A 16,363-nucleotide genomic window follows, 5' to 3' on the forward strand; every position below is an offset into this window, starting at 1 on the left:
CGTGTTTTGGCCCTGGCTGGTTTGGCTCAGTGGTTGGACTGTTGCCTCTTGGACCCAAAGGGTCCAGGTTCGATTCCCTGTCAAGGGCATGCACCTGGGTTGCAGGCCTGATTCTGGCTGGGGTCTGGGTGTGTGCGTGGAGGCAACCCATTCTCTCTCACATTGATGTTTCTCTCTCCCCCCTCCCTCCCACTCAAAAAAAAAAATTGTGTTTTGAATTTCTTCAGATATATACCGAGAAGTGGAATCCCAGGTCATAAGGCAGTTCCATATTTAACTTTTTGAGGAAACTCCATACTGTTTATAATTTCTTAGAGAGGATGCTAATGGACACTGGGCTAATGGTGATAGTATTTATAATTAAAACAAACTTTTATTGAGTTTGTTATATTAGCTAAAGAAATATAACTTTAGAAAGCAGATATATGGGAGTTAATATATAGACACACTCACTGCTTTCCATGTCATTTATTCCAAACTTGAAGGTCAAAGGGAAACAAATTGAGACCCTTGACTTAGGCCTTTTTTCCTTTTCCGGTATAGGCATAGGAGAGGATCGGCTCGGGGTTGCACGATTTCCACCAAGCACATTTAATAATTATCCAAGTTAGAATAACCAGACATTGTCTCCCCTGGCCTTGAAAAAGTGGGGAAAACCTGAGCTCGGCTTAGTTTGTGTATTTGTATCTCACACAATGGGTGAAGGTGAGGACCTAAAACTCGGGACCTTTGTACCATTTAGAGTCCCTCAAAGCCCTTATTTTCAATTAGTAGGGAAAATGAAAGTGTTCTGGGGAGCGGGAGCAGGAGCGGGAGGGTTGTGTACAAATTAATGAACAAGAACATTCCCGGGCACAGGATTCAACAGCAGAGGGCACACTACCCACTGTCAATGGCCAACAGCAGGCGGCAAGGAGGGGGCAAAGTGTAAGGATCTCTGGGACTTGTAGTTCGTCCGTTTCCGCCGGGCACCTCCGTCCCTTCACTGGCACTACAAATCCCAGGGTGCATCGCACGCCTCTCCTCAGCCACTCCCTCGGCACAGGGACCTCCCGGGAAACTGCCCCAGCCCCGCCCGCGTACGCACGCGTCAGGTTTGTTTACTCTGAAGCCCCGCCTCCCTGCGTTCCCCAACTCTCCCCACTGCTCCCAGGAATGCCGTCATGCTAGTGATGCATATTCATGAGGCTCACGTGGAGCGCCCGCCCGGCCCAACTCCCGCCTTCCCGCTCCAGGCGCGTGATTAATATTCAATGAGCCTAGCTCCGCGGCTGGTTAGCCGGCGGGAGGTGGGGGAGAGGGCGGAGCCTGCGCGCGGGAGCCCGCGAGCCGGGTGGGGAGGGCGTGTGTGTGTGTGGGGGGGGGCGGTGGCGGCGAGGCGGGCGCGCGGGATGGAACACCGAGACACCGACGGAATGCTCCGAATTGCCACATAATCCCCTGGAACGGCCGCGCCGATCGCCATTGGCTTCGCCCTTCTCCCCGCGCCGCCGTCTCCCACCTTCGCCTCCCCGCCTCCCTCTCCGCCCGCTGCCTCCCGGGCTGGGGGGGAAGCGCGAAGCCCCACTGCAATGGAGCCCGCCGCCGCGGCTACGGCGCAGCGACTGCCAGAGACCAGCAGAGAGGACCGGGCTCCGGGTGCGGCGGCGGCGGCAGCGGCGGCGGCAGCGGCAGCTCTGGCGGCGGCCGGGGGCGGCCGAAGCCCGGAGCCCGCACCGACCCGGGCGGCCCCGAGCGGCGGGGCGCGGGAGGAGGCCCCCAGCGAGGCGCAGCCCGGGCCGTTGCCGGGCAGAGCGGGAGGCACGGGTCGCCGGAGGCGGCGCGGCGCGCCCCAGCCCAACGCTGGCGGGGCTGCCCCGGGGTCCGGGGCCGGCAGCGGCGCCAACTCCCTCCTGCTAAGGAGAGGGCGGCTGAAGAGAAATCTGTCCGCGACCGCCGCCGCCTCGTCGTCCTCGTCCTCGTCGTTGTCGTCCTCGGCCGCCGCCGCCTCGCACTCCTCCGGAGCCGCCGGCCTCTCCTCCTCCTGCTCGGCCTCGGCGTCGTTGTGCACCCGGAGCCTGGACAGGAAGACGCTGCTCCTGAAGCACCGGCAGATGCTGCAGCTGCAGCCATCGGACCGGGACTGGGTGAGGCAGCAGCTCCAGCGGGGCTGCGTGCATGTCTTCGACCGCCACTCGGCCTCGACCTACCTGCGCCCCGTGCTCTGCACGCTGGACACCACGGCCGGTGAGGTGGCCGCCCGCCTGCTGCAGGTGGGCCACAAAGGCGGCGGCGTGGTAAAGGTGCTGGGCAAGGGACCCCCCGACGTCGGCCCCCGGAACGAGCCCGCTGAGCCGCGGGACCTGGGGCCACCCCCGGGGAAGAGCGGGCTGGCTGCCGTCGGGGCCCCGCCGCGCGCGCCTCCTGCCGACCTGCCGCTGCCCCGCGGTCCGAGGGGGTGGACGCACTGCACCTCCCGTGTCAGCCCCGCGCTCTCGGATTCCAGCCCCGGCGAGACCAGCACCCCGCGGCCCTTGGACGGCGCGATCGCGGGCCCGGTCTCCGACACGGAGAGCTTCAGCCTGAGCCCCAGCGCCGAGAGCGTGTCTGACCGGCTGGACCCCTACAGCAGCGGCGGCGGCGGCTCCTCGTCCTCGTCCGAGGAGCTCGAGGCCGACCCGGCCCCCACCCCAGCGGGAGCTCCGGGCCAGTGCTGCCCGCCGGACCGCTCTGCACACACCCGACCCGGAGCGGATGCCCGGCCGCCTTCCCCGATGGCCTCCCCGCCTCTGCTGCAGCCAAAAGCCCCAAGAGCTGACGACGGCCTTGACGGGGCCACCTGCGATCCTCCCAGGGAGGAAAAGGCGGCAGCAGCCGCGGCCTCTGGCCTCCCCCAGTCGATCCCGGGGGGGACCGGGGCGATCGCTGAGAAGGCGCCTCCACTGCCCACCCTTTACGTGCAGTTCCACGGAGAGACCACCCGGCGCCTGGAGGCGGACGAGAAGCCATTGCAGATCCAAAATGACTACCTCTTTCAGCTGGGATTTGGGGAGTTGTGGAGGGTGCAGGAGGAAGGCATGGACTCGGAGATTGGCTGCCTCATTCGCTTCTATGCAGGTAAGGAAGCCACCTGCACTTGGACGTGTGGGGTGTCAACACTTCCAGGTCCCGAAAAAGGAGTCAAGTCGGTGTCTGGTGGCCAGACCCCAGAGTAAAAGCTGGTCCTCGGCGCTCTTGGTTATTTCTTTACAGCTTTCACGGTGGTAATCTGTGTAATACTCAGTTGAGCAATTGATTGTTCAGTGCGCGGGTTTGGCCAGTCTGGAGGGCTCAGAGGTTGGGAAGCCCTGTGGAGGAGGTGGCAGAGCCACCAGGAAGTACTGCAAGCGGAGACTCCTGAAAGAGGCGGTAGTACATTTAACAATGAACCTGTTGGGTTTTGTGGCAGTTTTGGGGATTTCAGGTACACTATCACGTGCACTTAATACCGATAGAGGAATATGGCCAGCAGAAATGCCCTAATACACTCTCTCTACATTGACTGTCCGCTGTTGGCCATTTTAGGCGTCATAGACCCCCCAGGAGCTCCTTACTTGTCAGCTGGTGCACATTCAGCTCTCTGCCGTGTTTATATGCCCACTTAGTCCTCCTCAGAAACTTCACAGATGGGATCCTTTCAGTGATACCTTTTCCCAGTGCTTTTTTGCTTTATTACAGTTTCCTCTGCAAGTTTGATTCTTGCATCAAAAACGATTTTGTCTATTTCCTTTATTTCTTGCTTACAGCCTTTATAGCCAGAACTGACCATTGCAGTGTGATTTGCAGTTGAGATTAGTGTAAGACTTGAAGTGGTTAGTATCTCTAAAATCCTCCTCATTCTTTTTTCAGTTCTAGGTTAAATTTTTAAAAATATTCTTTACATATTCCAGCTTTATTGAGATATAATTGACATACCAAATTCTTGACTAAGGGTGACTAATATTTCTCCTTTGGTTAAAGTCTTGACCAGTAATAAATTAGGGAGCTGTAGATCCTGGTTGTTATATTTGAGCTTTATAAGTTGTTTGCATCCTTTTTTCTCCTTCTGGTTTGAAGAATTATGTTCTTAGTGATAAGGAATTTTAAAAAGTTAGCATAACAATATTAAATCAGGAGAGTTAGATCTTCCCCAACTTTATTATTCTAGGTTGTAGGAAAATAATCATACTTGTAACTAATCTGTAGCCATTTGTGCTATTTAATTATTTCTGGTCCAACTTGTGGCAGTTCAGTCAGTTTGAATGAAGAAATCTTTCGACTCCCACATTGAAATGTGCACGACCAGTAGCATTCCTGTTGAGATGTTCCTCTGAGTTTCATTGAAGTTTTTCTGAAATTTAAGTGCATTTCTGATAGATTTTTTGCCTTATAAAGAAAACCATGTCACAATATAATAGTATTTGCTGTTTCTGAAGATAAAATCCCAACTGGATGACGTACCTTGAAAGTTTATGTGGCCTGGAAAATACGTGGCTTTGTTTTTTATGTAGGAGTGACAGTTATATCCTTTTCTCCTGTAGCTCATCTACTTTGCAAAATTACAAAAGCATTAAATGGTACTCCCACTTATCACGAGAATATTTTATTAACCTGAGAGTGATAAATACCCATATAAACAAACATATATATGGAATATATTAAACAGTATCGAACATATTTTATATGGGAAGAGCTCTGCTCTCTTGTTTTCCTCATGATTAGATATGTTGGTCATGATAAATGTTAATGGGAAGTTTTTGGGTGTCATGGTCATGAAATTTAAATCTTGGATTTCCCCTAGATTGTCTCTTCAGGTGTGTCTGAAATACTCTTAAGTGAATGATACACAATATTTTTTTAACATCTAAGTATAAAAGTGACAAGTTACCTTTTTGGTTTATTTTTGTGGTCTTTTTGTTTTGTTCATGGAAAGCAGTAATTGTCACTTCATTCTGAACTTACTTTATTTCTGTATACACACCATAAATACATATATACTTCTCTGTATACGCTCATAAAAATAACTAATAGGGAGCCACACTGTATCCAAACTGTTCTAGAATATGAAGCCAGTGTACAGGTGTCTAGAAGGAAGATGCTTGGTTGTTATAAAGATGTCTAATTGCCTTTTTAATATACAAAGTTTACCTTATTTTCAACCTACATTAATATTTCAAACACCATTCGCTAAAGAACAAAATTTAGCAAAAATGAGTCCACTTGAACTTTTGCAAGGAAGTTGATACACAGAAGAGCCTTGTTATTAGGTGGTCTCACTTATTATGTATGGGAACATTGTCAGGACTTCACATGCAGCAAGTTTGCACCAAGCTGGAGGAGATTCCTAGAAATTACTCCTGTGTTGCAGTGGAATGTAGGACACCCAACTGGAAAGTGTTACATTTTGGTAGTAATTCTTTTCCTTAGGAAGGAGAGAATTAGTGTTTGTTTTAAATGACACCCTCTAAGAGGGTGTTGTATGCCACATTTGCTTTTATAATTTAACATGTAACTTACTCTAGAATTTATTGCTGAATATCTTTTGGTTTATACTTGTATTTGGAATTAAGGATAGAGTAGGAAGTTATCTTTGAAGCTTTTAGAATATCTTCCTATATTTAAATTGAGCATGTTGTCTGCTGTCTATCTAGTTTGTTTAATCAGCTGTGTTTTTTGAGAAGGTCTAGTTTGGCCAAGAACTTCCATTCTCTTGAGGGTCACCGTTCAATTAAATTTTAGTATTTATTATCCCACTCAAGTTAGTTTTAAAAGGCTTTGAAAGCCATTTGTGGTTGCTTTGAATATTTAAATATTTATTTAGGTAAAGTGAAATGGAAGTCCTTAAGGAACTAGAAGGTATTGGACAAAAAGTACCCATTACTAGGTTGTTAAAGTTATTTTGAAAATTGTTATTGCTCCTACCAAGCAATCATTTTTTTGTTGTTGATTTAAAATATGAAAAAATTTAAATGGCTTTCTCTGAAGTTACTTGTCTTAAGTATGGTAAGTATGTTAACATTTAATTTCCATTCAAAATCAGCTATCTTAAATTTTGCCTTAGAGTAATTTTAGGTTAAAAAACAAGAATTTAGGTTTCTCAACGTAAGTTATGGACTTCAAAACACTCACGAGCTTGTGTGTTGGAGTCTGAGTCATTGATGAAGTGCAGTATTAAACTCTAACTTTTATAGTTTTTACTTTCTACCACCTTTTAGACTTTAGTAGTCTAGCTATTTCAGTTCAAATTTTAATAATAGGAAAGGATGTTGACAGAATGGAGAACACATCCACTGTGCCTAGTGAATCTTGAACAAGATATTTTTATGTGTGACTTCTTAGCATTGCTGAGAACGATCTCCTTACCCCTCTCATATATCTTCTCTTTTTCTCTTCTGGGAATGATCAAACCTTACATGGTTTCCTACATGCAAACCAAGAAGGGGTGGTTCAGCATTAAGCTGTAATATTGACAAGCAGTCTCTTATTACTATAATTACAGCAGTATTGAGTAACGTGGTATGAACATGTGACACCAGTGTGTGCCTGAACAGTCCTTTTAATTTTAAGAACAAAAGGTCTAACTTTGTTTTTTATATTTGTTTTATATTTGTTGTTTTTATGTAAAGTGCATGATATCTTTTCTTTCGTAACTGGTTTGATGTTGGGTTTTATTTTCTTCAAAAATCTTAAAGGGCTTTCACATAAATTATCTCATTTGTCCTTTCAAAAACACTATCAGGGAGGAGTCTCTGTCAATCCTCTTTTCAGATGGAGAAACTGAAGCACAGAGAGGTTCCACTCTCGATTGTGGTTTTTCAGTCCTTGGCAGAGCTGAGAATAGATTAGTTTGGATATTCTGTTTTGCAATTCATATCACTTTCCATGAATCGATGCTGAATTTCATTTACACTTGAATTTTCACTTGGTTAAAAGCATTCAGAAAATATGCTATTTTTGTTGGTAATGAGGTGATATTGTCCTCTAGTCCAAAGTGGTGTTCGTTGTGAAATGTGGAGGCTTCTATTTTTGTCATGCTGCCTTTAAAAACATAAAGAACCAAGACTGGCAAATAAGTAGACAGGATAGAAAGAGACTGAAATGTTCTAAAATAAGTATCCTAGTTGCAAGTAGTCATACTTGCATTTAAGGTGATACGAAATAAAGTTTACCTAACAATTCTCTATTTTCTTATTCATGCATGCCTCATTTTTTAGACTATAAATCTTCATTGGGTATAGAGGATTAACACTTCATCTGAAAAGTGGATAACTTGAGGCTAGGGGTGTGACAATACAGTTCCTTTAAATCATAGCTGTACTTATAAAGTTTTGAAAAAAAACCTATCATGAAAGGTTTGCTTAAATCTTCTATTTTAAAATAGAGTTATTTGTACTTTAGTGATCAGTACTGCTTTATTGTTATTACTATGCTGTTGTATAGTTTTTATAATTTATATGTTATATAGAGGTAGAGAGTTAGCTGTTGTCCCTGAATTTCATAGTTATTCCTAAAATGGGGTATCTTTTGTGCTCATTGAAATAATTGTAGGGAGAGGAGATGTATGTAAATGAGTTTGTATAAGATTGTTAAATCAACCTCCTTAAGTGATTGGTTATTCAAAGTTTATTATTTTTAAAGTGTAAGGTGTTTTTGTTGTTTTTTATTCTATTTCTCTTTAGAACCCTGAATTTGATTTATTGGTAACATAACATTCATTGACATCGTATATGATCCAAGCCTAGCATATAATACTTGGCATTTTAGTTTAAACATTTGTTGAATTGAATTTGTGGAATTTTGTTCAGCAGCTGGTGGTGCGTGCCCTGATTTTTCAGCCTTCCATGCTGTTTGGGTCACTAGGGAAGTGTTAAACACACATACACACAGAGGCATTTCTCTAGTGGCAGGAGATTTTAGATGTGCCACATACTATTAATATCTTCTATTTCACGTGAGTGAAGCTCTATGTGGACTTTGAGACAGCAGTTCTCAAAGCTTTCTTAGGGTTAACAGGTGTTCCACCCTTCCACCCCCTTTTCAAAGGCATATCTTACTTCAACTTTGAGATGAATTTAATGAGGCATCTGTCAAATGAGGCATCTTAGATTTAATGATTTTGTTGTGTGCCAGGGTTGAACACAGTTCAGTCTCTCTGGACGAGAGAAGGGTTTAATTGTACTGTGAAAGTCGAGAGATCCTGAAGCACTCAATAGAAACGCTTTTCCTTTACAGACGCCTGACATTTTGAAAAAGAGAAAGAGATGTTATCAAAATGTCCAAAACAGTCTGGGAAAATGAAGCCTTTAGAAAAATAAATCCCACCTCTGAAAGCTACTCCACCCCTTTAATCCCAGGCATCTGGTACAACACTGGTAATGAGGGGTTTTGAATCTAGCCTCATGTTCCTGTGCCTAGGGCAAACCCTTTTCTATACTTACCTTTGGTTTTCTAAAGATAGTATAATTAAAACAAAACCAAAAAATTGACCATGTGGATTCTATAGACATACAAGGTATTTATAACCTAAGTCTGTGTGACTGCTTGTGTTTGGGTTGTATGAAACTTCAACTCTAGGCTTTGGAAAATTTTGATAAATTGAAACTCAGGAATCTGAGAAGAATAGGCTTTAATGATACTTCCATTAAGGAACATTCAGATATTTGGTTAACTATGAAATAGCAGCTCTTTCAAGTAGTGTGATACTGTACTTCAGAATTAAGCATAGTGATAGTTACTGGATTACTCAAGTGTTATTATACTTCGATTTAGAGATGGGATGGTTTTTTTATATATTATGTCTCCATACAGGCTGGGGCAAAAGTAGGTTTACAGTTGTGAGTATGCCAAACACAGAGTTTATTCTTGTATTATTCTTTATTAATTATTGTATTAATTTCATACAAACAACTGTAAACCTACTTTTGCCCCATCCTGTGTAATATATATGGCTGGTATATCTTTCAGTATGTTAAATGAAACAAAGCACAATCATCCCATAATGCCACATTCATGCCGAAATAATTGTTTTCCTGTTGTATTTTTACATTTGAGATTGCCTTAATACATTGTAAAATGCATTTAATGATAAAGTGTGTTGTTGAGTTACAAGTCCAGTGGCCTTTGAATGTGGAACCTAGAAGGACTTTTGGAAGTGGGTTCACATACTCTATTTGTGTAGGGTGTACATATATTATTTTATTTTTTGTAAATGTCAATACTTTACCACAAAACAAAAGTCCAGATTTTGTGTCATATGCTTTTCCAAATGAAGTTTATAAAAGTAAATTAGTCTTATTTCTAGTTATGTGAAAGCATTCAGTTGAAGACTGAATAAAATTGTATATACGGAGTTTATTGGAAAAAAACCTGTGTTGTTCAAAGGTCAATTGTAATTTGGTTTTGGACCATTTTAATTTTTTAGTTAGTTGATTTTTCCTTTTTTTCTCTCCATTCTTTTCAAGAAGGAAGAATTTTGCATTTGTTGCTATTTCTACTGACTCATACAACTGATGAAGAGCAGTTAGAGAATGAGTCTTTTCCTATATCTGCCTCTCATAATAGTATGTTAGAATATTTGGGCTCTCTTTTCAAATGTGAGGCATGTTTTTAAATACAGCAAAAGAAAATATGATCTGTAGTCGTTTTCATTGGCTATTTAATAATTATCTGGATTTTACAATCAGTGCACTTCTAAGACATGGTTCAAAGAATAAAATTTTATGTACAGAACCAGTTTTTTGCCTTTATTGTTTATTATGACAAATACATAGTATATTCCTAAGGAATTCTGTCTTTGTCCCCATCCATGTATTTTGAGAGCTTGTCTGGCTGTATCTTAGTGCTTGAATAAGTGCTACATTATGTTTCTTGAGTTTGGCTGCTGTTTCCCAGGGTCAGGTGTTCTTTTCCAAAACAACTTTGGGGAAGAATTTGTACCATTTTATCTCACATTGACTGAGAGAAAATGGTCTGTCATTTAAAAAAACTAGTCTGAGAGTTGGGAGAGGTGGTATGACTTTGGGCATTTATTTTAACCTATCATGGGCTTTGCTTTTCTCCTCAGTAAAATGTTGAGCTTGAAGTAGAAGGAATCCAAGATCTCTGCCAACTTGAAACATTCTGGGGCTCCATTAGATAGCCTAACTCTTCAAATTAGAACAGCGATTTTCAACCTTTTTCATCTCATGGCACATATAAATTAATTATTAAAATTCGACAGCACAATAAAAATATATTCATTGTCTATATGACAAAAATTAAAGAAAGTATAATTCGATTCATCACACTAGGTGGCTATTGTTGTGTTGGCTGTTGTCATTTTTTTATTTGACAATCTAAGGGAAAAGAGGTCAGTGCCCCTGACTAAATAGGTATTGCATGTTTTGAAAATTCTTACAGCATACTGGTTGAAAATCTCTAATTAAGAAGGACTAAAAGTTGTAGTTTCTGAAGTTCTGTAATATCTGCCCGTGGGTTTAAGAGAGTCCCAACTGCTCGCCTGCCTGCCTTCCTGATTGCCCCTAACTGCTTCTGCCTGCCAGCCTGATCACCCCCTAACCACTCCCCTGCCAGCCTGATTGATGCCTAACTGCTCCCCTGCCAGCCTATTTGCCTCTAACTGCCCTCCCCTGCAGGCCTGGTCACTCCTAACTGCCCTCTCCTGCAGGCCTGGTCCCCCCCAACTGCTCTCCCCTGCAGGCCTGGTCCCCCCTGCAGGCCTGGTCCCCCCCAACTGCTCTCCCCTGCAGGCCTGGGTCCCTCCCAACTGCCCTTCCCTGCAGGCCTGGTTGCCCCCAACTTCCCTCCTTTGCCAGTTTGGTCACCCCTAACTGCCCTTCCTTGCAGGCTTGATCACCCCAACTGCCCTCCCTTGCAGGCCTGGTCCCTCCCAACTGCCCTCCCTTGCTGGCCTGATCGCCCACTACTGCCCTCCCTTGCAAGCCTGGTCCCTCCCAACTGCCCTCCCCTGCTGGCCATCTTGTGGTGGCCATCTTGTGTCCACATGGGGGCAGCCATCTTGTGTGTTGGAGTGATGGTCAATCTGCATATTACTCTTTTATTAGATAGGATAGAGGCCTGGTGCATGGGTGGGGGCCGGCTGGTTTGCCCTGAAGGATGTCCCGGATCAGGGTGGGGGTTCCCTATAGGCGTGGGGCGGCATGGGCGAGGGGCCTGTGGTGGTTTGCAGGCCAACCACGCCCCCTGGCGACCCAAGCGGAGGCCCTGGTATCTGGGATTTATTTATCTTCTATAATTGAAACTTTGTAGCCTGGAGCGGAGCCAAGCCTTCTGCTTGCTCCGTGGCGGCAGCCATTTCTGATGGGACCTATGTATTTTCTATAATTGAAACTTTGTAGCCTTAAGCGGAGGCCTGGGCCGGCCAGGATGTGCCGAAAGCTTGGCTTTCTCGGTTGCCGGGGGCAACCCTAGCCTCCTGCTCTTTCCAGCTCCGTGACTGCCGCCATTTCTGTTTGGATTGATGTATCTTCTATCATTGAAACTTTGTAGCCTTGAGTGGAGGCCTAGGCCGGCAAGGGCAGGCGGAAAGCTTGGCTTCCTCCATTGCTGGGGAAACCCAAGCCTCCTTCCTACTCTCTGTGGCCATAGCCATCTTGGTTGGGTTTATTTGCATATTCGCTCCTGATTGGCTGGTGGGCGTGGCTGGTTGGTGTAGTGGAGTGATGGTTAATTTGCATATTACTCTTTCATTAGATAAGATTTTTTTTAGGGGTGAAAGAGATTTTCTTTTATATTAAATTTTAGTTTAATTGAATCATTTACCTTTAATGAAAGTTTTAGCTTCCCTTATCTACTGATTCAATTCTTCAAAGATGATTATTCATTTTTTAAATTTAAGTATAGTGGTATACAATGTTCAGGTGTACAGTGTAGTGATTCAACAGTAAGTCTTGTAATCATCTGTCACCATACAAACTTCAAGTTATCACAATATTATTGACTATATTTCCCTTTACCTTTTTCACCCATCACTCTACCCTGCTCCCCTCTGGCAACCATTAGTTTGATCTCTGTTTTTTTTTTTTTTTAATTTATTTATTGATTTTAAGGAGAGAGAGAGGAAGGGGGGGGGGAGAGAGAGGAGAGACATTGATTTGTTCCACTTATTTATACATTCATTGGTTGATTCTTATATGTGCCCTGAGTGGGGATTGAACCCGCATCCTTGGTATATCAGGGTGATACTCTAACCAACTGAGCTACCTTTACAGGGTCTCCATCTCTGTTTCTATGAGTCTGTTTTTATTTGTTCTTTTGTGAATTTTTTTATTTATTTTTTTTAGATTCCACATATAAGTTAAAGCATATGGTATTTGTATTTTTCTGTCTGATTTATTTCACTTAGCATAATACTCTTTAGGTCCATCCATGTTGTTACAAATGTTAAGATTTCAAATATATCTCACATCTTCTTTATCTATATGTCGATGGAAACCTAGGTTGCTTCCATATCTTGGCTATTGTAAATAATGCTGCAATGAATATGGGAGTGCATATGTCTTTTTATATTAGTGTTTTTGTTTTCATGGGATAAATACCCAGAAGTGGAATTGCTGGGTTGTATGGTAGATCTATTTTTAGTTTTTTTGAGGAATCTCCATACCATTTTCCATAGTGGCCATGCTAATTTGCATTCCCACCAACAGAGTGCAAGGGTTCCTTTTCCTCCACAGCCTCACCAACGTGTTATTTTTTGCATTTTTGATGATAGCCATTCTGATTGATGTGAGGTGGTATCTCATTGTGGTTTTGATTTGCATTTCCCTTATAACTAGTGATGTTGAGCATCTTTTCATGAGACAACTGTTTATTTTTAATATGAGGAAGGGAACGTTTTAAAGTGCAAAAGTACAAAGGGTAAAATTACATTGCATCTGGCATATAGAATATGTACTCCAGATGCTGAGACAGAGACATTTCTCTTGATTTCTCTTAGAGAGGGGGTGTGGCTGGGGGCAGCTGGCATTCAGTTGTATATAATAAGGATCTCTCCTTATGGGGAGAGTAAAGACTATAATTGGAGCAGACTTGTTCTCTTCCTTACACAGACCCCACTCACTTTATTGAGACGCCTGCTTTATCGTAGTGGGCTAGAACTGAACCTGCATTCCCTCCGAGATTCACCTGTACTTGATGTGAGTCCTTAACCTTCTGAAGGCTCATTTGTTAGAAAGGGGGGAAAAGGTTATAAAAAATAACTGTCTCAAAGAACTTTGTGAGGTTCAGATTTGGTGATATATGTGGAAGTGCTTTGTAAACTGTCAGATGTTAAGCAAATGTAGTCTGGTTTTATTATTTTTAGCAACAGTAAATTGCCACAAATGTTAATTAGAGTTCATTAGGGCTCATTAGGGAAGATGGGATATACTGGCAGACTGTCCACTTTCACTCATTCATTCATGATTCCTTTATCCAGTAATTACTATGAATAGCTTTTGGTTTAAAGGTGACTAATTCGAATTTTCTAGGATCCCTTGAAATACTTACAGATTTGAGGGTAAGTTTGTGGGAACAAACATGCAAGACAGCATTTACAATACAAAGGTGGAAAGTGTCCTAACAGAGGTACACGGCTCACAGATTTCTGTAAAGCAGGGAGGGGTCTGACTCCACTGTGTGAATCTCCAGGAGGCCCTTGAACTAAGTCTTAAGGAACCAGAAAGGGTAATCAGAAGGAGTAGGCTGTTGCTATAATACTGGCAATCGAATTATTTGAGGAGCAACCCTAAATTAGTAGTTCAAAATCTAGTGAGACTGAGTTTAGGATTACTAATTCCAGTTTAATGCTTTTAAGATTCAATAGGTACCTTCGGTCTAGGCATATGGGCCTTTTTATCCCCTTGAATCTTTGGGCTCCATTTGGTATTGTGGTTTGTGGAGGTCTAAGTTCTAGGTAAGCAAATAATAATTTTCCTTCTTTGAAAAGAAAATGCAAATGTTCATATGCTCCAGGTTGCCCTGGATCCTGGCAGGGGGGCCTACAGTCCACTTGAAAGACATTCTCATATTATTTTTTAAGACCTGTGAGAGTTTTGATTTCCTTGGATATAGAAGATTTAAGGAAAAGGCCGTGTTCATCTTCTGGAGGCAGGTACTTTCTTTTAGTTTAGTGTCATATGTAAACCACATCCTACCTAATAATAGAGTAATATGCAAATTGACCGTACCTTAGCTACACCCACAAGCCACGCCCACCAACCACGCCCACCAGGAAACCGTTGCAGGGACGTTGGGGTGCGGCTGAGCCCAAGGCCGGGAAAACCTGGGGCGGAGGCTTTCCCGGCCTTGGGCACCAGAGGGGAGCCTGCATGGATCGCAGGCAACGACCAGGGGGTCGGCTCCTACGATCCGTAGCAGGGAGGCTGGGGTGCAGCAGAGCCAAGGTCGCCGCCTGGGGCCAAGCCCGACCCTGAAAGAAGGCAGAAGGCGGTGGCCACAGCCAAGGCCTGGGTCCCCGGTGCTGGCAGAAAACTGGTGCAGGCAGCCAGGTGAATGAAGGTCTATTGCACGAATCTTCGTGCAAACGAGCTGCTAGTTAATGTAAAATTTGGAAGTTGATAAATTGGTAATAATCTGGGAGTATTATTTTTAACTTTACCCATTTACTGTCTGGCTCTTTGTCCATGAAGGACATTTTTAAACATCTTGTGTATATCAGGAGGAAACATAATTCTTGTGTTCATATAAGCAGAAAGAACTCTTTTATCTATGGCTGTAAAACCTCTACTACACCTATGGCAAGTTGAGTCTTTAGTAATAGCCTATGATTATTTGTTGTTTGTTTGTTTTAAGTGGAAGGCAGATGTCTCTGAAATATTTTCTCATATAGTAATATGATTGGCAACACTGGAAAAAGATATTCATTTTGCTTTCTATGTTAGTTTTTAAATTATGACAAGCACCATGGTGAAAAAAAAAGTTATTCAGATCCTGACTGATTACAGTCATGCTTCTAATTCAAATGAAAATACTTATAATTTAAACTAACCAACATTCAGGTTAATTACCTGCCAATGTGGATTTTCCAGTCATTAATTAGCACCTTTTTACCCTCTGTAACAAATTTTTACAGAGACCTCAGTTGACTCACTAGAGCAATATCAACACCAGAGAAGTTGATTTTCATGGGGGATATTAACAGAAAAGTTAGCATCAATCTAATAATAAGGACAATAGTTACTGGCCCTTGGTATTATAAAGTAGACAGTCAAAATCCATTGCTCTATAACCAGCTCATAAGAGGGACTTGTTTTTTTTCCTTTTTTTTTTTAAACTGGTATGCTCATCTAATTCTTTATTCAGATTTTTTTTCCTAATTTGATTTTCAGAAGGCAAACATTTTATAATATGTAGATTATTTTATAACATTTCTATTCTTTTAGCTGTTTATAATACTGGAATATTTATTATATTGATATAATAGAATATCTATATAATAAAAGCCTAAGCAACCCTTATGATGGAACGACCAGAATGACCGGTCGCTATGATGTATACTGACCACCAGGGAGCAGACGCTCAACGCAGGAGCTGCCCCCTGGCGGTCAGTGCGCTTCCACAGGGGGAGCGCCACTCAGCCAGAAGCCAGGCTCATGGATGGTGAGCACAGCGGCGGTGGCAGGAGTCTCTCCCGCCTCCATGGCAGCACTAAGGAGCAGCAAGCTGAGCAGTAAGGAGCAGTGAGCAGGCGGGCAGTAAGGAGCAAAGGAGCAAGGGATCCCAGACTGCGAGAGGGCACAGGCCAGGCTGAGGGACCCCCTCCGCCCCCCCAGTGCACGATTTTGTGCACCAGGCCTCTATTTTATAATAGTTATATGTTTATAGACTTGTAACCCAGTTTAACTTTACTTTTGAAATATATAATGTCAGAGTAATACTGTAACTTGAGATAAAAGGTGCAGATATATTTTTCTTTTACATGCTTTCTTTTTTCTTTATTGATTAAGGTACTACATATGTGTCCTTATCCCCTCTTTGCCCCCCCCCCCCCCCCCCCCGCCACTCATGCCTTCACCCCCCTGGTGTCCGTGTCCATTGGTTATAAGGGACTTGGTTTTTTAACCAAAATCTGAATGGTAATGTCTCATTGATACATAAATACGTGTTAACAAAAGTTCTGTAAACATAAATCTTGGAGTTGCTTAGAAGATAACGTCATTCTGAAGATAACCACACAAAAGTCCTTTTCTGAGAGTAGGGATCATCTAACAGTACATTTGGGATGGAATTCATTGCTTCCTGCTTCTGTAGACATACATAACATTCCCCATCCCCACCCCCAATTAAACAACAAAACAACAGAAATTTTAGTTTTCAGAAACTGATTGACCCATGTGACCTTAACCTC

The 16,363-nt window shown here is 43.3% G+C and overlaps 1 protein-coding gene across 1 annotated transcript in view; it reads left to right on the top strand.

The window, feature by feature from the left end:
* The first annotated feature begins 1,325 nt into the window (after positions 1-1,325).
* Positions 1,326-16,363, top strand: part of PHLPP1 (PH domain and leucine rich repeat protein phosphatase 1) — a 200,122-nt gene continuing 185,084 nt past the window's right edge. The window contains exon 1 of the mRNA XM_079783771.1: positions 1,326-3,096. Within this exon, the coding sequence (XP_079639897.1) occupies positions 1,572-3,096 (1,525 nt within the window). The 5' untranslated portion in view covers positions 1,326-1,571. The remainder of the gene's footprint in view (positions 3,097-16,363) is intronic.

This window comes from Cnephaeus nilssonii (assembly GCF_951640355.1).
Source record: "Cnephaeus nilssonii genome assembly, chromosome: 11".
In the NCBI taxonomy this organism is placed as follows: Eukaryota; Metazoa; Chordata; class Mammalia; order Chiroptera; family Vespertilionidae; genus Cnephaeus; species Cnephaeus nilssonii.